General features: G+C 38.4%; 1 protein-coding gene across 2 annotated transcripts in view; it reads left to right on the forward strand.

Annotated features, from left to right (window-relative positions):
* Window positions 1-24367, forward strand: part of AP3S1 (adaptor related protein complex 3 subunit sigma 1) — a 73135-nt gene that overhangs the window by 13799 nt on the left and 34969 nt on the right. For both annotated transcript variants that reach the window (XM_030316857.1, XM_030316855.1), the window contains exons 2-3: window positions 10972-11063; window positions 13181-13292. In XM_030316857.1, the coding sequence (XP_030172717.1) occupies window positions 10972-11063; window positions 13181-13292 (204 nt within the window). The remainder of the gene's footprint in view (window positions 1-10971; window positions 11064-13180; window positions 13293-24367) is intronic.

Below are 24367 nucleotides of genomic sequence, written 5' to 3' on the forward strand. Positions count from 1 at the left end.
TTTTTTTACTTACCACTAATTCACGTCTTTGTCAGTTGTGTCAGTCATATGCTTCTTCTATTGGTTTCACGTTCCTGGAGAAATAGCTTCTGGAGCCTTTTGCAAACTAGACCCAGTTTAGACCTGTTGGATGGCAGATGTGTCTGTTATCTTTTGCCTGTTTTTACATTGGACCTCCTGTTGCTTGATGGCATGGTTTAGTACCTTACCACGGTGACACATGTCTTCCAGCAGCTTGTTGAGAAAGGCCATACGGAGATTTTTTGAGACCTTGCTTGTCTGCAAAGAGTCTTACTCCTAACTTCACATTGTCTGCCTACAGAATTCTAGGTTGGAAATAACTTTTCCCCGGTATTTTGATGGCATCACTCCATTACCTTTTAGTTTCCAGTATTGCTATCAAAAAGCTTAAAGCAATTTTGATTACTTTTTCTTTGTGTATGGTCGATTTTTACTGTCCAGAAAGTATGTACACTCTCGTTTTTCTGCATTTTCTAAAGTGTCACAGACCCTTTGTCTGAGGCTGTTTTTACCAGCTGTGCTGAGTACTTGATGAGCCTTTTATTTTGGAAATTCTTTTTCTCTCTGCTTGAAAAATTTCTCTGTTTTCTCTGTTCTCTTTTTGAATCTGCTTTTATTCAGCATCCCTCTGGACTGTTCTGTTTTTCTTATTCTTTCTCTTCTGTTTTCTATCATTTTGTCCTTTGGCTCTATTTTCTGGTTGATTCTTTTTTTTCTCAGCTTTATTTTCCAGTCTTTCCCCTGAATTAAAAGATTTATCCTTATATTTTTAATTTCCATGAGCTTCTTCTAAAATTTCTGAATGTTGGCATCTTATAGTATGCTGTTCTTGTTTCACAGGTGCGTTTTTTTTATTACTTCTCTGATATTAATTATAAGTATTTTACAATTTTCTTTGCCCTATGTGGTGTGTTTTCTCTGAGTTGCTTTCACTCACTATTTTGTCCTTAGTTTTTATGTTAGAACTGTCTTCCGATGTCCAGTAATGCTTGGTAGACTGATCCTGTCTAAGGGTGGCATACTGAAAGCTATAATTTAGAAGCTCTGAATTCATGATCAGAGGTTGCCCATATGAGCTGTTCTTGAGTTGATCTGAGTTGGCAGTTTAGTTGGTTTAAAAATGACAGTTGCTGTAACAATTCCCCAAATCTTAGTGGCTTTAACACAATAAAAGTGCATTTTTCACATAAAGTCCAGTATTGGTGAACCTGATCAGCTAGAAACTTCTGTGTTTGTTCTTTGTTTTTGAGGAAGGGCTTATCAAAGGAAACTCTGCTTCTAGTTAACATGGGAGATTGTGCAGGAATTTTATGGGTGAAGCTTGGACGGCATATTGTTAACAGCCAGCTCACCCGGGAGGAAAAAGTGGTAGCATTTGCTGCGTGGGGTCAGTACTCCCATAAGGGCCAGGTTTCAGGCTGTCAACATGGTGGCACATAACGCAGAGTTGGGAAGAGACGGGACAGTTGTGTTTCACTTGTGGCAGCTCTGGCAACCCTCTGGCAGCCACATTTCACTGGCCAGAACCCGTTTGTGTGGGTCAACCTTAATTCAAGAGAGCATGAAAATCATTGTTGACTTGTGTGTCTGGGAAGTAAAGGAGCTATATTTTGGTGAACAGGTAACTGTTTCCACCATTGTTAGAGCTTCCAGTGTCATTCTCTTTAGATTTAGGTAGAGTTTCTGGAGAAGTTTGGGCCAGGCTCCTGCCTGCAGGGTGAAGAAGGCCTGGCCCAGGTATTCTGGGACCTGATTGAAAAAAGGGCTAGCATCAGGTATGTGTACATTTTCCTCAACTCCCTGTTTTCAGTATGATGCCTGTATTTGCTTTTTACTGCTGCTCTAACAAATGACCGCAAACTTAGTGGCTTAAAACAATACAAACTTCTTACCACGCAGTTCGGTGAGCTATAAGTCTGACGTGGGATTTACTGGGCTAAAATCTGGGAAGTAAAGGAGCTATATTTTGGTGAACAGGTAACTGTTTCCACCATTGTTAGAGCTTCCAGTGTCATTCTCTTTAGATTTAGGTAGAGTTTCTGGAGAAGTTTGGGCCAGGCTCCTGCCTGCAGGGTGAAGAAGGCCTGGCCCAGGTATTCTGGGACCTGATTGAAAAAAGGGCTAGCATCAGGTATGTGTACATTTTCCTCAACTCCCTGTTTTCAGTATGATGCCTGTATTTGCTTTTTACTGCTGCTCTAACAAATGACCGCAAACTTAGTGGCTTAAAACAATACAAACTTCTTACCACGCAGTTCGGTGAGCTATAAGTCTGACGTGGGATTTACTGGGCTAAAATCAGGGTATCGTCAGAACTGCATCCCCTTCTGAAGACTAGAGGAGAATCCATTTCTTTGCTTTCCCAGCCCCCAGAGGCTGCCTCTATTCCTCAGCTCATGACCCTCTTCCTCCATCATCATAGCCAACTGAATAGCATCTCTTTGACTACTCTCTAGTCACATCTCCCTCTGACCACAGCCCAGGAAAACGGTTCTCTGATTTTAAGGAGCCGTGTGATTAGATTAGGTAAGGAGATAATCTGGATATTCTCCCCAACTCAAGGTCTGTACTTGAATCAAACCTGTAAAGTCCTCTTTGTCATGTAAGGGGATATATTCATAGTTTCCAGGGATTAGGAAGTTGTCATCTTTGGTGAGCAATGCATTATTCTGCCTACCATAGTACCACTTGTTCTCCAAAGACCCTTTGCTTTATCTGCTCCTTGAAATAAGTTTACAGACTTTTCTTCAGGATGAAAAAGGGAATTTAGGGTCCTTCTACTTCTTAAGCTCATTATTTTACACTCCTCTTTTCATCTTCCCTTTCAGAAGTACCTAAAAGCACCAATTCTTGAGGCTTTGGCTAATTTTGTGATACATATTGGGTTAGCTCTTGGGTTTCTCTGTAACCAATTTGGGATTACATTTTCTGAGGTTTACTTAATGCTTGACCACTCATTTAGCCCCTTGCTAAATTTTGTTGCCCTTGCCTTCCTTTCCTATTTTCCTCATCCTTGTGATTTATGCCTTTAAAAAAAGGTGTCGGGGGGGCGGGGGGAAGATTTTGATATTGTTTGAGCTGAGATTTGGCAAGGCAACAAAATAGATGTTTTTGTGCATTTAGTCTCTTAATTAGAACAGAGCTCATACCTTTAACTACTATACCATCCTGCATTTACTTTATTCCCCCCACCTTTTTTTTGAGTATGTAACGTAACCCATGTATCTGATAATATAAATGGATGTGGATCCCATCTTGTACATTAGATATTCATTTATTCAGTGTACTCTTACTGGTGACTCTGTGCCAGCCACTCTTAAGCATTTCAGATTTAAAGAGATTTGTAGGGGTCAGAGTCTAATAGAACTCAGCTGCAAAGGAAATTTGAGCACACCATTAAAAGTATGCTGTAGGGGTCATCTGGGTGGCTCAGTCAGTTAAGCGTCGGACTCTGATTTTGGCTCAGGTCATTTTGGCTCAGGTCATGTTCTCATGGTTTGAGAGATCAAGCTCAGTGTTGGGCTCTGCACTGACAGAGTGGAACCTGCTTGGGATTCTCATTCTCATTCTCTCTCTCTCTCAAAATAAATAGGTAAACTTCTTAAAAAGTATATCATAGGAATAGAAACAGTACAAAGGAAGCACTGGGGAATAAGGAACTAATTTTTCTTGGGAAAGTAAGAAAAGACTTCACAGAAGTTATCACATTTGATCTGAGTCTTCAAACGGTGTTGTTAGAGAATGGGAGAGAGTAGGAAAATGGAAGGGAGTGAATGGTGAGAAGTTCAGTGTGGTTGAAGGTGGGTTGTGTAGGGAGGAGAAATAGATGAGGAAAGCTCAGAGTAGATCTGGATTCGATTTTGGAAGGCTTTGTGTATGGTGTGGTAGGGAGTTTGGATGTTAGGTCAGATGGAAACTGGACAACTTTAAGAAAAGGATGGAACAAATACTGTTTATTAGGAAGCAATTCTAGTGACATATGTGGGGTGATTTGAAGTGGAGAGACAGGTGGCAGAGCGAATGTTTAAGGTTTTTTTTTTTTTTTGTTTTTGTTTTTTAATTTTATTTTGAGAGAGAGGGAGAGAGAGAGAATCCCAAACAGGCTCCACATCATCAGCGCAGAGCCCGACATGGGGCTGGATCTCAGGAAGTGTAAAATGATGTGAGCCAAAACCAAGAGTAGGACACTTGACCAATTGAGCCACCCAGGTGCCCCTAGGTGGTTCTTAGAGTATCCTGGGTAAGAAGAATGTGAGTTGAGACAATATCTTCGAATCCAGGTTTACTGTTGTTTCTGTGGTTGAATTAACAGGATTTAGTGACTGAAAGACTTGGGAGGTGAAAGAAAAGGAATCATCAAGATTTTTGACTTAAGAGACTAAATGAATGGTAATGCTATTAACTGAAATTAGAAATATAGGAGGGGCGCCTGGGTGGCTCAGTTGGTTAAGCCTGCGACTTTGGCTCAGGTCATGATCTTGTGGTTCATGAGTTTGAGCCCCGTGTCGGGCTCTGTGCTGATAGCTCAGAGCCTGGGGCCTGCTTCGGATTTTGTGTCTCCCTCTGTCTCTGCCTCACACTCTGTCTGTCTCTTTCTCTCTCCAAAATAAATAAACATTAAAAAAATTTTAAATAAGTTAATAAAAAAAAGAAATATAGGAATAAAAATGGGTTTTGTTAAGAGGTACAGACTTCTAGGTAAAATAAATGCATTGTGAAAAATGATGAGAAAAATGAGATGAAAAATACAGCTGAGGGAATATAGGCAATAACATCGTAAGGATGTTGAATGGTGACAGATGGCGATTGCACTTCAGTGTGCTGAACATTAAGCAGCGCATAGACCTGTCGAATCACTATGTCCTCTGTCTGAAACTAATATAACAATGTATGTTAGTTATGAAAGTCTCACAAGTTTTAATATCACTTTATGGAATATAAATGGAGATGTCTGTTTGCAAGCTGGAAACATCTGTCTGTCACCAACTCAGAAAAGAAGATAGGCTTCTTTTAAGCACTGGGGATGTAGGAGAATTAAAGATTAGGGAGATCTCTAAAAAAAAAAAAAAAAAAAATTAAAAAAAGACGTTTGTCAAGCAAAAAAAGGGGAGATTAACAAGGTTGAAGCTACATGAATAAGTCAGGTCATTCAAGGGACACCGTTTAGCTCTAGATGAAGAGTAGGAGGAGGTGATGGAGATGATAAAGGAAGAGGGTAGTGGTCTTCTACAGCGGTTTTTCTTCCTCCCTCACTCTTTTCGATATTTTTCTGAAATATTGAATAGATGAAACATAAATGTGCCTATTAAATATCCACAGGGTACAAGAAATGCTACTCTAATTGCTGTGTGTTCACTATCCTCTTTCAAGAAAAATTACCAGTATCCTTGAAGTCTTTCTGCACCTCTCCCATTCTATCCTGTTACCCCTGTACTTAGATAACCACCACCTTGAATTTTTAAAATCATTCTCCTATTTTTGTTTTACCACGTTTTTGCCCTCAAACAGTTCACTGGTTAGTTTTACATGTTTTTGAGCTTTTAAAAAACAGAATCATAGTATTCATAGTCTTCTGTGACTTGAATTTTTTTTTTTTTAATTCAACATTTCTAACATCATTACTGGTGTTTGGTCATTCATTTTCATTGCTGTGTAGTATTCTGTGCAAGACTAAAACACAGTTTATTTCTACATTTTGCACGGATGGACATTTTACTTTGTAATTGTTTTTGCTATTACAAACAGTGCTGCTGCTCTAAGCGTTCTTATAGATGTCTTTTTGAAACTCCTTAGGGTATAACTAGGAGTTGGGTCTGTTCATGTTCAACTTTACGAAGTAGTAGTGCTGGTCTGTTTCCAAAAGTGGTTGTATCAGCTTACAGTTCTTTTAGCAGTATTGGTGCTTTGTTGCTCCGTATTCTTGCCCACACTTCATATTGTTAGACATATTTATATATCTTCCCTGATAGCATGAGTACTTAATGTTGTCATTATAGGTTTAACTGTAAGTTTTTTTTTCCTTTTTCCCCTGTATGAAGTTGAATATCTTTCATAGTTTATTTACCATTTTAGTTTCCTTTTTTTGATGGTTTCCTAAGTCTTCTGTTTTGCTAAGTCATTTTTATGTTGAGATGTTTTTCTTATTGACATCTAAGTGTTTTTTATATATACTGGGTATTATTCCTTTGCCGTTTTTATGTATTGTGGCTATGTTCTTTGTGTTTGTAGCTCTCCTTTCTTTTTCTGGTGTCTTCTGAACATTAGGCATGCTTGCTTTTGATATCAAATATCAAATTTGTCAGTCTTTTTTTTTTTTTTTTTCTTTCTTGTTACCCCCCCTCTTCCCTTCCCCGACCGGTCTTTTTCTTATGGTTAGCCTTAATTTGTGTCTTACTTAAAAGTTCGGCACTATTACAAAGTCATATAGGTATTTTCTGATTACGTCTTCAAAGCTTTTGTAGCTTGAGCATTAACATTCATTTTTAACCAACCTGGGAGTGATTTTTTTTTAGCATAATGTAAGAGGTCAAAGTTTATTATAATAAAACAATGAAAACAACAACTGACTCTGGCACAATTCATGGAAATGTCTTTCTCTGTTGATCTACAGTGCCTACTTCGTTTTAAATTAAATTACCTTATATTTGCGTGGGTGTGTTTAAGGTTCAGTTCCATTAGTCACTTTCCCTATTTCTGTACCAATATCATGTTATCTTAATTACTGTGGCTTTATAATAATTCTTACCTGCTCAGCAGGTCCTCTTAACAAATTATTGTGGTTTTTTAATAATTCTTACCTGCTCAGCACGTCCTCTTAACATTCTACTTGAGAGTGTCTTGTCATTCTTGTCTTCTGATCTAATATATATGTTTTGGAATCAGATTCAGGTTTTCAAGTTTCCCTCAGTCTCTCTCTCTTTCTCTCTCTCTCTCTCTCTCTCTCTCTCTCTCTGTCTCTCTTGGGATTTTCATTAGAATTACCTTGACCCTTTGGAGCATTTTGGAGATATAGAACATCTTCTTAATGTTGAATCATTCATTCTGTAATCACTGTACATTTCTCCATTTATTTGGCTCCTTTTTAATTTTTTTCAGTAAAGTTTTATATTTTCTCCATAGTAGTCTTGCATGTTTTGTTTCATTTATTCCTACACACTGCATATTTTTTTGATGGTATTGTATGTGGTATCTTTTTTAATTATACTTTCCAACTGATAGTTGGAGAAATTTAGAATTGCAATAGAATTTTATGTGCTGGCTATGTCTTGTTATATCTATTAGTTTCAACACTTTTGTGTAAGCTGTGTTAGATTTTCTACATGGAAAATCTTGTGGTCTTTGAATGACAGTTTTCTTTCTTTCTTTCAAATTCTTTTATCTTTTATTTTTCTTGTTTTTCTGATATTGATGACAGCTGGTATGGTGCTGAATAGGAAAACCATTGTTAGTTATCTTGCTTCTGATCTTAAAAGAGAGACTCTGTAAACATTTTCTTCGTGACTATGTTTGCAAAAGGTGTTTGATAGGATAGTCTTAATTAGAGGAAGTTCTCTCTTTTTTTTTTTTAATTTACTAAGAGTTTTCTTTTTAATTCAAGAGTTGATGTTATTTTATCAGATGCTTTTTCTTCACCCATTGAAATGACCTATTTTTTCTCCCTAAATCTGTTAATATAGAAAATTACATCAATATGTTTTCTAATATTAAATCAACCTTGCATCACCAGGATAAACACGTTTATTTGGGTCATGTTATGTTAGTTTTTTTAAATGTTAATTTTTGTATCTCTGGTCTTCAGTGAGATTGGCCTGCAGTGTTCATTTCTCATACATTCCTTGTCTCATTTTGTGTCATGTTAACCTCATAAAAATGAATTGAGGATGTTAATTCTTTGTGCTCTGGAGAGTTGTGTTAAATTGGGATGATCTGTCTCTTGAATCATTGGTCAAACTTGGTGTTAAAGTCATCAGGGCTTGATTTATTTTTGGTAGAGATCTTTTAAATTACTGTTTATTCTCTTTATGATAATAGGATTAATAAAGTTTTTCTATTTCTCCTTTGGAGTGTTTTACTAATTTTTTGAAGACATTTTTTGCCACTTCATCTTAGATTTTTAAATTTATTGGCTTAAGATCTTCATCATACTAATTTATTATCTATTAAATTTCTGCAGCATCTGTAACTAGGTCTCCCTTTTGGATTATATATTGCTAGTGTATAGAAATACAGCTGATTTTTGAGTGTTAATTTTGTATCTTGAACTTTGGTAGATTTGTTTATTAACTTTAATAGTTTTTTATGGATTCTTTTGAGTTTTGTAGACATATGATAAGTCTATCACAGATGTCATCTGTGAATAGAAATTCTACTTCTTTCCAATTTGAACGCCTGTTTGTGATTTTTAAAAAACATTCTTTTGGGGCGCCTGGGTGGCTCGGTCAGTTGAGCGTCCGACTTTGGCTCAGGTCACGATCTCGCCATCCGTGAGTTCGAGCCCCGCGTCGGGCTCCGTGCTGACAGCTCGGAGCCTGGAGCCTGTTTCGGATTCTGTGTATCCCTCTCTCTCTGCCCCTCCCCTGTTCATGCTCTGTGTCTCTCTGTCTCAAAAATAAATAAACGTTAAAAAAAAAAACAAAAAAAACCCCATTCTTTTAATATTTTCTAAAAAATTTATTTAAGTAATCTGTACACCCAATGTGGGGCTCAAACTCACGACCCCAAGATCAATAGTCACATGCTCTTCTGCCCCCCGTCGGGCTCTGTGCTGACAGCTCAGAGCCTGGAACCTGCTTCGGATTCTGTGTCTCCCTCTCTCTCTCTGCCCCTCCCCTGCTCATGCTCTGTCTCTCAGAAATGAATAAATGTTAAAAAAGAATTGTAAAAAGTCATATGCTCTTCTTACTGAGCCAGCCAGGTGCCCTAAAACATCCTTTTAGTTATTGATTATATTATCCAATTGCAATGTGGTTAAAGAATACAGTCTTTATAAAACCAATCCTTTGAAACATGATAATCATTCACTTGATTTTCTTTATAGTTTTATTTTTATTACCTATATGCGTGTCACTAAATAAAATATTATTATTTAGTTTTGCATTTTTTTGGAATTTATATTAGTGGAATGATTACATGTCATTCTGGTATTTGCTTTCTTCCCCCTGCTATAGACTGAATTCTGTCCCCCCACCTCCCAAATTCATATATTGAAGCCCTAACCCCCAATTTGATGGTATTTGGTATTGGGGCTTTGGGAGATACTTAGGTCTAGATTAAGTCATGAGGTGGGGCCCTCGTGATACTAGTGCGCTTATAAGATGAGACCCCAGAGAGCTCGTTCCTGTTCTCTTTCCCTATCATGTGAGGCCCCGATGAAAAGAAACTGTCTTCAAGCCAGGAAGAGAGCACTCACCAGAAATCAACTATGCCAGCATTTTTTGTTTGTTTGTTTTAATGCTGGCACTTTGATCTTGAATCACTAGTTTCCACAATAATGAAAAAATAAATTTCTGTTAAAGCCACTGAGTCTGTGGTATTTTGTTATGGTAACCCGAGCTCAGATAAAGGGAAGGCCCTTTTCCACATTAAGTTTTTGACAATCCTTCATATAATGGGTATAATTTATTTCTTTACATTTTGCTTCTTGGGGCGCCTGGGGGTCTTTGTTGGTTAAGTGCCGACTTCAGCTCAGGTCATGATCTCATGGTTCCTGGGTCTGAGCCCCACGTCAGGCTCTGTGCTGACAGCTTGGAGCCTGGAGCCTGCTTCGGATTCTGTGTCTCCCTCTCTCTCTGCTCCTCGCCTGCTCGTACTCTGCCTTTCTGTCTCTCAAAAATAAATAAACATTAAAAAAAATTTTTTTTTAAATAAAAAAAGAAGTGTTCTTGTTACAGGATTCCATTGTGTGAACGTACCATAATTTATCCATTCTGGAATTGGTGGACATTTGGGTAATTTCAGGGTTTTTTTTTTGGTCATTACAGTGCTTTGATGAACATCTACATGTCTTTTGCTACACAGGTTAAGAGTTTATTGTGTGTATGTAATTGCCAACACTGCTTTGTTTTTGATCTTCAAAAACAATGATTTCATATGGTTTAGTATAGTATCTAGGAGTGAAAATGCTGGACTATAAAACTGTTTTCTCAAGTGATTATGCCATTTACCCTCCCACTTGGTGTGATGAGTTTCTTTGGTCCCACGTTTGGTACTGACAGACTTTTATGCTTGGCTACTGTGGTGCATGTGGAGTTATTTCCTTGTACTTTAATTTGTATTTCACTTTGTTACATTTTAACTTCTTTTTATTTATTTATGGACCATCATATTTCCTTTCCTGTGAAGTTCCTATTTGTGATTTTCCCCCGTTTTCTATTGCAGTGTTTCAGAGCTGGCTCTTTTTTACTGGGATGTGAATTGCTTGGTGAATTTAAAATCTTTTGAGCCAAATCTTGGTTTTAGGCTGTGCTTACGTGACTAATATGGATGAATTCATCTCAGTTTGCATTTAAACAGTTGGAAGCTCTAAACTACTGTGTTTTTCTTCCAATAAAATATAGATCAGGTACATGAATTATTTATAATTTTCCCTCTCTGTTTCAGTTTACTCATTTGTAAAACAATGGGCTTTGACTGGTTAATACCTAGTATCCCTTTTACTAGTGTCTTTAATTCATCTAATATTTTTCTTCTTGGTTTTTGAAACTTAGAAATGTTAGTTTTATTATAGTACCAAACTGTAAAATGTTGGTTTTGTTTTGTTTTTTCCTTTTTGTTTTTCATCAGAAAATGGTGGATTTTGTTTCTGTGAGATGTGATGTTAGCTCTCCAAGGACCGCTCCTTAAGTTAATGTCCCTGAGAGATACTACTGCCTTTTACTTTTTTTTTTAATTCTTAAAATGCTGTTAAACTTAGAAATTTAATCCTAACATGTATGAATTATTCTTTCTCAGAGTGAAGATACACAACAGCAAATCATCAGGGAGACATTCCATTTGGTATCTAAGAGAGATGAAAATGTTTGTAATTTCCTAGAAGGAGGATTGTAAGTAAAGCATTTCATGAACTTTTTTTTTTTTTTTTTTTTTTTTAATTTTTTTTTTCAACGTTTATTTATTTTTGGGACAGAGAGAGACAGAGCATGAACGGGGGAGGGGCAGAGAGAGAGGGAGACACAGAATCGGAAGCAGGCTCCAGGCTCTGAGCCATCAGCCCAGAGCCCGACGCGGGGCTCGAACCCACGGACCGCGAGATTGTGACCTGGCTGAAGTCGGACGCTTAACCGACTGCGCCACCCAGGCGCCCCTCATGAACATTTCTAATCTTTGGCTATATGATTAAAATATATGCTGTTTAATTGGTTAATGGTAAAAATTTCCTACTTTTTATGAATTGGATTAGGAGATTACCACCTATGTTAGCTGTAAATCTAACTTGGAATTTTTTGAAGATATGCAGTCTTTGTTGTTTTTTTAAAAATTTTTGTGGAGTCATTTTATATAAAGGTCATGGCAACAATTCACACGTTGCAGGGACATGTAAAATTATAAACTAAGTTTCCCTTTCCTGACTTTAGTCTTTCTTGATTTCTTGTGTATCCTTCTAGAAAATTAAGTTTTTTATGACTAACATATAAAAGTAAAATCTTATGGGATGCGTGGGTGGCTCAGTTGGTTAAGCATCCAGCTTCTGCTCAGGTCATGATCTTGTGGTCCGTGAATTCGAGCCCACTTTGGGCTCTGTGCTGACAGCTCAGAGCCTGGAGCCTGCTTTAGATTCTGTGTCTCCCTCTCTCTCTGCCCCTCCCCTGCTCGCACTCTGTCTCTCTCTCTCAAAAATAAAGAAACATTAAAAAACAAAAAAAAAACCCAAAACTTTTATTTATGGGATCACACTAGGTATGCTTGTTTGCATGTTACTTGTTTTCACTTAATATTTTGAAAAGCATATAAGCACATTTAGAACAGCCTAGGTAAATGGACCTGTTCATAGAAATTTAGATTACATTCTTTATCTTATTATTGTAAACAAGCCTGAAGTCTGCTTTTCGCGTATATATCAGTGTGAATGTATATCTATCTATATATAGGCGTATGTATATAGATAGAATTCAGCTAATACAGTTTTCTGTTTTTTAAAATGAATAAATAAAAATCAGTTATAATTATCTTGCCAACTATTATAAATACTTTTAAATTAATAGATTCCATGAAAGCAGTGTGTTCTCAAAATAGCTTTATAAATGTTCCCTCTAGTGTTTATATAATCAATTTCTTAATATTTCCTCATTGACAATTCAAACACTAAACTAGCTGAGCCCCATTATGAATAATCAGAGATTAGTCAGAGAAACCCACACTTTTCTGTATTTTAATGTGTATGATTTATATTATGAAAAAGAGTTTGGATAATAAAAAATTCATTCTTTGTTGATCATAAATTATTTTTTAATCATGTAGAAAGTTTACTTGAATTTCTTAAAAGGGTATATCATGCTCCAGTTAAATTTTGCAAATACACATTTACAATTTATAAACTTACTTTTTTTTTTTTTTTTTTTTGCGAGAGAGTGAGGGAGCTTGAGCAGGGGAGGGGCAGAGAGAGAGGGAGAGGGAGCATCCCAAGCAGGCTCCGTCTGTCAACGTAGAGCCCAGCATGGGGCTGGATCCCAGGAGGCGTGAGACCATGACCCAAGCCAAAATCAAGAGTCAGACACTCAACGTATCACTCAGCTTAACCAGCTGAGCTACCCAGCAGCCCCTCTCAGCCTCTTAATGTCACTCTTAAGAATCCATCTTAAGTAGCAAATCCATCAATATGGTATCCCCCTATTTTGAATCTCTTTGTAGTGTTTTCTACTCTGATCGTTTTTTCTTATTTGTTTATTGTTTCTTACCCACTCTCAGTACCTGGCAAATGGTAGGTACTCAGTAGATAGCTTAATGAATTAATGAACTAAAATTAAGCACCAGCTTCTTTTACTTATTATCTCTGAAGAAAACAGCCACGATAATTTACTTAGTCTCCCAAGTTCACTTGAATGCTATGCCCAGACATTTTATAAAGGGTTTTAAACACATTGTCAGTTTGCTTGAGCTAATGAAAATGTGTTTCATTTTATTCCTATACCATTCCATTTTTTGGTTTTGTTTTGTCATTTAGGTTAATTGGAGGATCTGACAACAAACTGATTTATAGACATTATGCAACATTATACTTTGTCTTCTGTGTGGACTCTTCAGAAAGTGAACTTGGCATTTTAGATCTAATTCAAGTAAGTTAACACTTATTGTCTTAATACCATTTTTGGCATTTATATATTTTAAAACTTGTATGCTCTAAATTTTCTAAAATGATGTTCTGTTTGGTAAGAAATAAATTGTTGCATAGTAGATATTAGATGAGTGAGATGGGGACTAAGGGTGCTAAAACACATGGGTAAATTTAATCAGATTAAGACTAATCACAATTAATTTAATCATCCCCTTTTTCCCTGTTAACGTAAGTCATGCAAGAAGCCCACGATTCCGGATCTCTTACCATGTGTATCCAGATCTGATCCCCAAACCCACCCCTCCCTGCCTCCTGAAAATCTTTCTTAATGTCCCTGGAACTCAAGGTCAGTCATAAGCACATTCCTCTGTATCTTCAGCCTCTTTGTTAATGTTGCCTTCACTTTTATCCTGTAATAAATTACATCTGGCTTCCCTGCTGACACTACCTGTAACCATCTCAAGTAATAACAGTCCTGCTCTCTTGTCTTCATACTGCTGAGCCTGCTAGTGTTTTCTTTGCTTCTTGTTGCTTTTTCCAGACCATTCTCTTGTTTAAAATGCCTCCAAACTTTATTTCTTGTTTGTAAACTATACCACCTTCTCTGCCCATCCTGTTTGAGTAACCTCTCATCCCCACCTCCTATTTGGTGGGGATTTTATCAAAAACTTTCAAAGGTCTGAGATTCTACCCTACTTGCAAGCTAACAAGTTCACTACCACAGTGTCGTGGATGCCGGCAGAGGACAGGAGACTTCTGGATTAGAAACAAAGGACTTATTCCGAACAGCACAAACAGTAGACATAGTAACAGCATTTGCTTACACTGGATCCCCACGCCAATCTCCAAAGTTGCCAAAGGGTGACGTTAAGAGGGCCAGATGATACCTGTACAAACAGTGGATTGAGTTATAGAAGAGGAACTGGAATCTTTTATACTGGACACTAATCATGTCGGCCCATGTCCTGGAGGAAAAGAATATCTTCCATGGGTATAGATAAACCTACCTGTTGCTTTGGAGAGAAATACTCTCTATTTTCTGGGGCTGTTTTCTTATACAGGCTTGCTTAAAAAGATAGTCCGCAAAAATAGCAGTCTGTACCTCTGCTTATATTATATGCAGAAATGGCAGACCCATGGGGTCTCCTAAAAATTTTACTCTTAGCTCACTGGCAGTCACTGGTACTACTTGTGTTCTAATTCTTGGTGATTTCAGTATTCAGTATTCATGTGGATAATTCTCCCAGTACCCTGGTGTCTTCAGACTAGTATTCCCTTTCATTGAACTTTTGCCCTCTGCTGCACCTGGTGTTCATTTCTAGACCTTGTTTTTATCCAAACTGCCATTCTCCATAATCTCCATTTCAGTTTCCCCTCTGTCTACCACCTTTCTCCATATCGCAGTTTCTATTAATGCAATAATTCCTTGAGCCTGTTGGGACCTTCAGTCTTTTGAATCTTAGCTTTTTTTTTTTTTTTACTGTCCATCCTCCTGATGTCTTATATTCCTTACCCCGCTTCAATTCCATGGTCAGTCGTGATAAATCATAGTCTGGTATACACTTAGCTCCTTCTTTGTATCCAAATGTCTGTATGTACTTGTAGAAAAAAAACAAACATAGCCATTCCACAGGTCTCACTTTTTTTTTTCGAGAAAGAACAGAATATGGGTATATTTTTTAGAAATACAGAGGTATATATATGAGAAGAAAGATCTAAAAGAGTAAAAAGTGGTTTATTCCCCACTGAAAGTACCCGTCAGGTGCCTAGTACAATAAATTTCAGAATGGTGGATCCCTGGGGCACCTGGGTGTCTCCATCAGTTAAGTGTCTGTCTCTGGCTAGAGCATGATCTTACGGTTCATGAATTCCAGCCCTGCTTTGGGCTCTGTGCTGACAGCTTGGAGCCTGGAGCCTGCTTCGGATTCTGTCTCTCCCTCTCTCTTCTCCCTCCCTCTCTCTCTCTCTCTCTCTCTCTCTCTGTCTCCCCTTCCCCTGCTTGCACTCTGTGTCTCTCTCCCTCTCAAAAATAAATAAACATTAAAAAAAATTTTTTTTTAAAAAGAATGGTGGCTCCTCACCTGTATCCCCACTGAAAGCAGAAGTCAGTGCTGGAGTGGGGGCTAGACCCCACAGCTGCTCTTATTTTCATTTCATTTCATTTTTTTAATTTACATCCAAGTTAGTTAGCATATAGTGTGACAATGATTTCAGGAGTAGATTCCTTAGTGCCCCTTACCCATTTAGCCCACCCTCCCTCTCCCACATCCCCTCCAGCAACACTCAGTTTGTTCTCGATATTTATGAGTCTCTTATGTGTTGTACCCCCTCCCTGTTTTTATATTATTTTTGTTTCCCTTCCCTTACGTTCATCTGTTCTGTGTCTTAAAGTCCTCATGAGCAAAGTCATATGATAATTGTCTTTCTCTGACTGACTAATTTCACTTAGCGTAATACCCTCCAGTTCCATCCATGTAGTTGCAAGTGGCAAGATTTCATTCTTTTTGATCACCGAGTAATACTCCATTGTATCTATGTACCACATCTTCTTTATCCATTCATCCATCGATGGACATTTGGGCTCTTTCCATACTTTGGCTATTGTTGATAGTGCTGCTATAAACATTGGGGTGCATGTGCCCCTTTGAAACAGCATAACTGTATCCCTTGGATAAATACCTAGTAGTGCAATTGCTGGATTGTAGGGTGGTTCTAATTTTAATTTTTTGAGGAACCTCCATACTGTTTTCCAGAGTGGCTTGCACCAGTTTGCATTCCCACCAGTAGTGCAAAAGGGTTCCTCTTTGTCCACATCCTCATCAACATCTGTTGTTGCCCGAGTTGTTAATGGTAGCCATTCTGACAGATGTAAGGTGGTATCTCATTGTGGTTTTGATTTCTGTTTCCCTGATGATGAGTGATGTTGAGCATTTTTTATGTGTTGGTTGGCCATCTGGATGTTGTCTTCTTTGGAGAAGTGTCTATTCATGTCTTTTGCCCATTTCTTCGCTGGATTGTTTTTTGGGTGTTGAGTTTGATTAGTTCTTTATAGATTTTGGATACTACTCCTTTGATATGTCGTTTGCAAATATCTGTTCCCATTCCGTCAGTTGCCTTTTAGTTTTGCTGATTGTTTCCTTCGTTGTGCAGAAGCTTTTTATTTTGGTGAGGTCGCAATAGTTCATGTTTGCTTTGGTTTCCCTTGCCTCTGGAGACATGTTGAGTAAGAAGTTGCTGCAGCCAAGATCAAAGAGGTTTTTGCCTGCTTTCTCCTTGAGGATTTTGATGGCTTCCTGTCTTATATTGAGGTCTTTCATCCATTTTGAGTTTATTTTTGTGCATGGTGTAAGAAAGTGGTCCAGGTTCATTTTTCTGCATGTTGCTGTCCAGTTTTCCCAGCATCACTTGCTGAAGTGACTGTCTTGATTCCATTGGATATTCTTTCCTGCTTTGTCAAAGATTAGTTGGCCATACGTTTGTGGGTCCGTTTCTGGGTTCTCTATTCTGTTCCATTGATCTGAGTGTCTGTTGTTGTGCCAGTACCATACTGTCTTGATGATTACAGTTTTGTAAGACAGCTTGAAGTCTGGGATTGTGATGCCTCCAGCTTTGTTTTTCTTTTTCAAGATTGCTTTGGCTATTTGGGGTCTTTTCTGGTTCCATACAAATTTTAGGATTGTTTGTTCTAGCTCTGTGAAGCTACAGGTCTCACTTTAAATTTATGATCTCCAACCTCGGTGAGTCCTTAATGCTACCCAGTAATCATATTTCCCTGATCCCTCCATCTCCCAGACTCCTGGTCAACTGGTAGGTTCTCCTTTGTCAAAGCTCTGGCACTTGTGGCGTCTTGCTTCCTCCTTCACTGAGAGAACTGAAGCCATCAGAAGAGAACTTCCATAGACTCCGCATCTGGGTCCATGCACTCTGCTTTCTCTCCTGTGAGGGAGGAACCCCCCATGCTCCTGCCTAAGACCAGCTCACCCACTTACGAAGCAGTCTCCTCCCCATGGCTCTAGCACTTCTCCCTCTCTCTCCTGAATCCTTTTCCCTCTCTCTCCCCAGTCATTCCCACCAGCTCTAGTACGTTCTCCCATCTTGAAAGAAGTCCTACCCCTACTTCCCCCTTCAGCCACTGCCCCCTGTCTTTCCCTCCCTTTCTGTCAGAATGCCTTAAACAAGGTGTCAGCACACACGGTTTCAGATTTTTCTTCTCTTCTTCACTCTTTTTAAACATACTCCATTCAGGTTTTCAGCTCTGTTGTTGCTAAATCCAGAGGTTCTCATCAGTCCTCCTTTATTTGATTAAGATTCTTTACTTGCTAACCTGGCTTCTGGGACACTGCACTCGCCTGCTTTTCACCTGCCCCTAGAGGTGCTTCATTTCAGTCGCCTGGTCTCTCTGACCTCTTCTTCGGCAAGTCCTGTAGGAGACACAGAATGTGACCACACACTATCTGTACGGCCACCACGCCGGTCCAGGCCTCCGTTGGCTCTTGCCTAGACTGTTAACATAGGTTCCTGATGTTCTTCCTGCTTCCACTGTCTTTTCTGTTTCATCTTTTCTTAGCAAAACAGCTGGCGATACTGTTGAAATAGTCACCTCTTACATTCTGAATTCTCTGGTGGCTTTCCTTCTAGCTCCGAGTAAAATCCAGATTCCTTACGATTGACCCATGAGGCCCCACAGGCTCTGACTCCTCTCCCTGTACCCTTCTGCTTCTCTTACTTCATCTTCTCTCTTTCTCCCTTTTCCTCCAGCCCCTGTGGCCAGCTTGCTGTTTCTCAAATAACACCAGCCGTGCCTCCACCTCAGAGCCTTTGTGTTTGTTCTTTTTTTTTCTTTTTTAATTTTTAAAAAATGTTTGCTTACTTATTTTGGGACAGAGCATGAGCAGGGGAGGGGCACAAGGAGTTTGCTAGAAAAATAAAATTTAGTTGCTATGTGCTAGTGATATTTTATTTTGTTTATTTTTTTTATCTGAGCACTGATTCCATTGGCGAAAGTCATGAAGCTGTGTATACACTTGAGATTTTTGTACCTTTTGTTTGTGATAGTTAAAACTAACTCTGGCACAATAAACAAATGTAACTGCTACAAATAATTGTGCTGGAGTAAGATTATCATGAAGGAGTGCTCTGAACATACATTTTCTTTCTCTTTCTTGGCCCCAGACAGGGCAAAAACATAGGGGCATGGTGTAGGCACATGGTAGTCAATTGGAGAAAGCTGCATGTAAAAAAGAAGTTTTTTTGTGCCAAATAAGTTTCATGGTTTTGCAGTCAGCACAAAGGGGGCATGCTTAGAGATCTAGTTAGTATGATAGGGTAATGAGAAATTAACCAAAGCAGAAAACTTTGGCAGTAATTCTGAGTTCCAGAGTTTAAGAACAGTAAATGGCCAGATTAAGGCTTTTGGTATCAAATATTGTTAATAATGGAAGAAAAAAAAGGACAAGTGATAAATGGAGCATTTCATATGCCAAATTACTCTTGATCCATAATTTTAAACTAGGTTTTGAGAAAGAGGTGGGTGTCTGAGTTCCATGAAGCCACAAAGTGATCATAGCAGACATTCTTGCTCTTTTTTTTTTTTTTCCATTTTTTAAAAATTTGTTTTTGAGAGAGAGAGAGCACAAGCAGGGGTGGGACAAAAAGAGGGGGAGACACAGAATCCAAAGCAGACTCGGCTGTCAGCACAGAGCCCTATGTGGGGCTCGAACCCACGAACTGTGAGATCATGACCTGAGCTGAAGTCCAACGGTCAACTGACTGAGCCACCCAGTAGCCCCTGCTCTTTCGTTTTTTAATTGGTGGTGAGGAAATGATGCCTTTAAGATATATATGTTTGTAATATGAGGTAGAATAGAAATTTTTATAATATTTAAAGCTGTAAGAGGAAACTTCAAAGAAATTTTGAGTTTGAGGTGAATATGCCTCACGAGCCCTTAGATAGATACTTAATTTCCTCCTGGGGCCTCCGTGAGAAACACTGCTAAGTTTTATTGTGTTTTGTTTTCCCAAAGGCTTTTCTAGTAAAGAAAGAGAAGCAAACTTACTTATGTATGAATTAGGTAACAGTTAAGGGTTAATCAGAACCCAGTATTGGATTGCCTTTTAACTTTGTTCATTAACACATTTCTTGGTTTATCCCATATAGGTAGTAGTTAATTCATTGCACTATTATTTCATAGAAACTTTGTGTTTTTTTAGAAAATGATTTGTTAACATGAAACTGTGTTTTCTATTTCTCTCTCACTTGTCCACAACTGAAGGGAGTGGTAGACATACACACTACATTCCAAAACACTTTTTTATTTCCTTGAGCTAGCTAATGTTACAAGAGGAAAAAAAGGAGAAAAGCAATCTGTTTCAAATTTACTCTGTAAGAGAAAGATTGCAGTTGAGAAAGACTAAAACAAATATGAATTTTCCTAGAGACCAATCAGAAGTATTTTATATTTGTGTCCTGGGATTTAAGCCATCATCATTATTTCTTTGTTTCTGTGACTGATCTTAATGGTTACGATAGTTTAGTGGTTATATCTCAGAAGAGAATTATACGGGGAGTTGTCAAAGAACAAATATCCTGCATCAAATCTGAAATAAATTCTATCATACCTTTCTGGAAAGTGGAAACTGGGTCTGTGTTTTGTAAGATATTTTAGCCATTACTGTTCAAATGTTGATAATTTGTCTTGATACTAGGTAAGACACAGAAAAGAAGATTTCAGGAGTATTGTGTCACTTTCCTATTGCTAATGTAGGTTAGAGCTGTTATTCTAAGAGAGTCCAATTGAGTTATCAAATGTTGATCTGTCATGTCATAAAAAAAGTTCTGTAACTTCCCTTACAGGGACAATTAAATTTACTGCTTACCACCAACATGTTGGAGGTTCTGTGGTTGCTGTCTTTCCCCTGCGATTACCAGGGATCGTTAAATACTTCAGAGGGAGTGCTGAGCATGCACGAGGCAGTCACTTTAAAAATGTTGGTTGAATGAACAAAGGTGGAAGGGAATAGCTTATAGCTTCTTCTGTTTCATGAAACAGCTAATCAGAAGCTTAAGTTAGAGCTGATTTTCTTGCTTCGTCCATCCTCTCTCTAGCTTCAAGAAAGTCAAGTGTAATGTCAAAAGTAGAAATGGAAAATTATAAATCAAGAGAGTTTAGATCAAAACTTCTTGGTCTTGTATATTCTTTAAAGAATTAATCAGGAAAACAAAACATCTATCTATCTATCTATCTATCTATCTATATATATATATATATTTTAAATAAGTTTATTGATTTATTTTGAGAGAGAGAGCCCAAGCAGGGGAGGGGCAGAGAGGGATGGGGGACAGAGGATCCCAAGCAGGCTCTGTGCTGATAGCAGACAGCCCAATGTGGGGCTCGAACTCATGAACCGTGAGACCATGACCTGAGCCGAAATCGGAAGCTTAACTGACTGAGCCCCCCAGATGTCCCAAACGTCATCATATAATTCAGAAACATGCTAAATTTTGCTTTTTTTTTCCAATGTTGAAAATGATACCATTCAAATGATCATTGGGAGCATGTATTTTTATGCAGAGGTTTTGTGTTTCTGAGGTATGCATATGCTGTCCCAGATTTGACTTTTTATCTTTTGTGAAATCTGAGAGAAGACATCATCACTAAATTCCCTGTGGAATTTAGGCCACTGTATCACCAAATTGAGTACCATCAGCCTCTGTTTTCTTTTGTTTCTTTTTTTAATTCTTTGTAAGTAAGTTGGGGAAATGGTGATCCTTTTTTGTTTCTGATACGTACTATTTGAGTGTGATATTGACTGCCATATAAGCAGATTTCAGACTTGATACCTGGCTTTTTTTAGTCTTTCTGTTGTAGCATGTCTTCATTGGCAGTGTTAAAATATTTACAGAGTGAGAATGAGAGGTTCATTAAATATTGACAGTGGTTGGTTGAGTTATTTATAAGCAGCCATATTGTCCTCAATTAATTTATTATGCCAAGCTGATAATAAATGGAGGCATAAAAGTTCACTAGATAATTCCAAATTCTGTTACAGTTTTCTGTACCGCATGTAGCAATTACATCAGCATCAGGTCTTGTTTGGTTGTAGTCAGGACAAAATTGGGTACTAATGTTGCAGGATTTTCTACCTCAATACTCGGGATTCGTTGTCTTGCCACTTTGCAGGATGAAAGAGGTGGACAAAAATTGAGGAGCAGGCAAAAGTTATTAAAGTGCAAGAAAAGAAGAGTATTAGGAGAGCTCTCTTTACAGAGAGGGGGGCATTAGAAAATGAATACCCGGAACATAAGGCCAGGGTCCTTGTTTTATAAGGTTCTGATCAGCCCCCCTTCGTGCCTTCCCCCTAGTTCCTTCTCAGGTTCTACCCTTATTGGCTTGATAGCTCTAGGTGCTGGGTTGTCCATTCCTGATTGGCTCGACTCCATTGTGTGAGGGGTCAGACTGGTCGTACTGTCCCTCGTATAACATAAGTTTCATGGTTTACTTTTTTTAGTTAGGTACCTTGATTGTCAAATTCCTGAGGGGAACCTGAGGCGGGGAGTAGGTGGGCTCTGTTACATTCTTAAGAGGAACCTTACACCCAAGGGGGTTTGCTGTGGTTAGACACTCCTAGTACTGTTACAAAATACGTGTTTTTCCCCACCCAGGGACCTCAGGTCCTAACCTTTCCCTCTCTGCCTATTTTATCCTGTCCTTCCCTATTACACTAACAGCTGAACTTTTCTTTAGGTTAAAAAAGATGTTTGATCATACATGGTGTTATAATATGTATATAAACCAGAGCTCCATGTGTAGCATTTGTTGTTGCTATGGTACTGAACGTTAGACCGACGTTTGTGAAATTATTTTACTTATGGCTGCTGATGCTGATTGAACCAAATATTGAGCTTGTCATTTGATTTTAATAGACCTTGAATTTTTTCACCTGTATAAAGCATGCCTATTTAATTTACTTATTTATTCCTTCCTTCCTTCCTTCATCCATTTATATTTTAGAGAGGGAGAAAGTGTGTGTGCACACGAGTTGGAGGAGGGGCAGAGAGAGAGAGAGAGAGAGAGAGAGAGAGAGAGAGAGAAAGTCTTAAGCAGGCTCCACGCTCAGCATGGAGCCAGATGTAGGGCTTGATCCCACAATGCTGGGATCATGACCTGAGCTGAAATCAAGAGTCAGATGCTCAACCAACTGAGCCACCCAGGTGCCCCAAGGGTGCCTATTTTAATTTGCTGCCTATAAACTTCATGAGGTTGTTAGAAAGATCAGTGAATTAAAGCAAGCTAGTTATGGTTAACATCATTCAGCCTCTGCCCCTGTACTGGCTGTATAACTTTGTTCAAGTTACTTAACCTCTTTGACCTTCATTGACCTCATCTACAAAATGGAGTGATAATAATAATGCCAACCTATAGAGTAGGTATAAGCATCAAAAAAGATACATGAAGCTTATGGCTAAATGACTGACGTGTAGTAGACAGTGGTTTTTAGCTAACTTTACCATTAAAGCGTATATTTATAAGGAAGGCATACAAAGTATTATTCCATTAGTATGCAAATTGAATTGGATAAGGAAGTTCTATTTTATCTTATTTTTATGAGAATTTGTTAATCTTTTTATCCTCTATGTTGTGTGCTTAGAATGAATTTTATATGGTGATAGAGTTAGCCACTAAGAAATTGACCTAATTGGAGGAACTTGTAAGTCAAGAATACTTAAGTGAAGAAAGATCCTGTGATCTTCCCTTTATCACATAGGAAATTGTGCTAGGTGGGTGCTGCTGGACATAGAATGGTGCCAGTGGAAGCCTCACTGCCTACCACCCCATGTTATTGTTCTCTTTTATTATAAGGCTATGCTTGAAAGCACCTTGTTAAGTAGCATACTGCATCAACTTTGGGCTCTCTAGGTTATTTTTAAGAATTATCTAGGAAGATCAGCTGACCAGCACTTAGGGACTATGGGAAGTTGCAGCTCCCCTGGGCGGCGGGTGCCGGGAGATAAACCGCTGGTCCATGGGAGGATGAGTTCTGGTGCAGTTCCTCTTCTGACGAAAGAGGGAGCCCTGGTCCAGTTGGCTTATTTTGCCAGCAATCCAGAGTGATTACTTGGGATCATTTCAGGAAAATTTACACTTGCTACACCATACTTTAACCTGAGTATTAAAAGTTTCTGTTTTCAGTAAGATTCATTTCTCATATACATGAAAGAAACCAAAAAATGTTTCTATAAACAATTCGTTTTCTATCTTATTTTTACTGAGAAGTCTATTTTCCAATAATTGGAAATATATTCACTTTTCACTTATTTACACTGCTGCTTCGTGATACATCTTGGTATTGAATTTGAAGATTCTTTTCTAATTTACCTGTTAACTTTTCAGCCACCCTCTAGGGAGGCATCATAGAGTCAGGTTGGTGTTTGGAGTCAAATGGCATGGATTTGAATACTGCCTCTTGCCATCTAACAGTTATATAACTTTGAGCAAATTACTTAACCGTATCCACTTATCCATTCCCAATTCTCTTGTCTGTAGGTGCTGATAGGCATACCTACCTTATCAACATTGTTGTAAGAATGAGAGCTAATGTTTATAGTTGGCATAGGGCCTAGAACATGGTAGATATGTTATTATGTAATTTCTAGTGGTGAAGAAAGTATTGAAAAAATTTTTTTAATGTTTGTTTATTTTTGAGAGAGAAAGTGTGAGTGGGGGAGGGGCAGAGAGAGAGGGCGACAGAAGATCTGATGTGGGCTCCCTGCTGACAGCCGCGAGCCCGAAGTGGGGCTCAAACTCACCGTGAGATCATGACCTGAGCTGACGTCGGACGCTCAGCCAACTGAGCCACTCAGGCACACCTGTAAAGAAAGTATTTTGGAACTCAGGTACTTAAAGTCAGAATTTTGGAACTAGAAAAAAATAAAATTTATTTTTTTCTCCTTTTAAAGTAGGTTTCAGAGAGAGAGAAAAACTCAACTTATCTTGGTGTTTTTCTTTGACTTAAGGTGAATTCCTAATTTGCCAGGGTAGGATGGTTGGTTTTCAGGGAGGAATTGGTAATACAGGA

The sequence above is a fragment of the Lynx canadensis genome, chromosome A1, assembly GCF_007474595.2.
Source record: "Lynx canadensis isolate LIC74 chromosome A1, mLynCan4.pri.v2, whole genome shotgun sequence".
Taxonomy (NCBI): Eukaryota; Metazoa; Chordata; class Mammalia; order Carnivora; family Felidae; genus Lynx; species Lynx canadensis.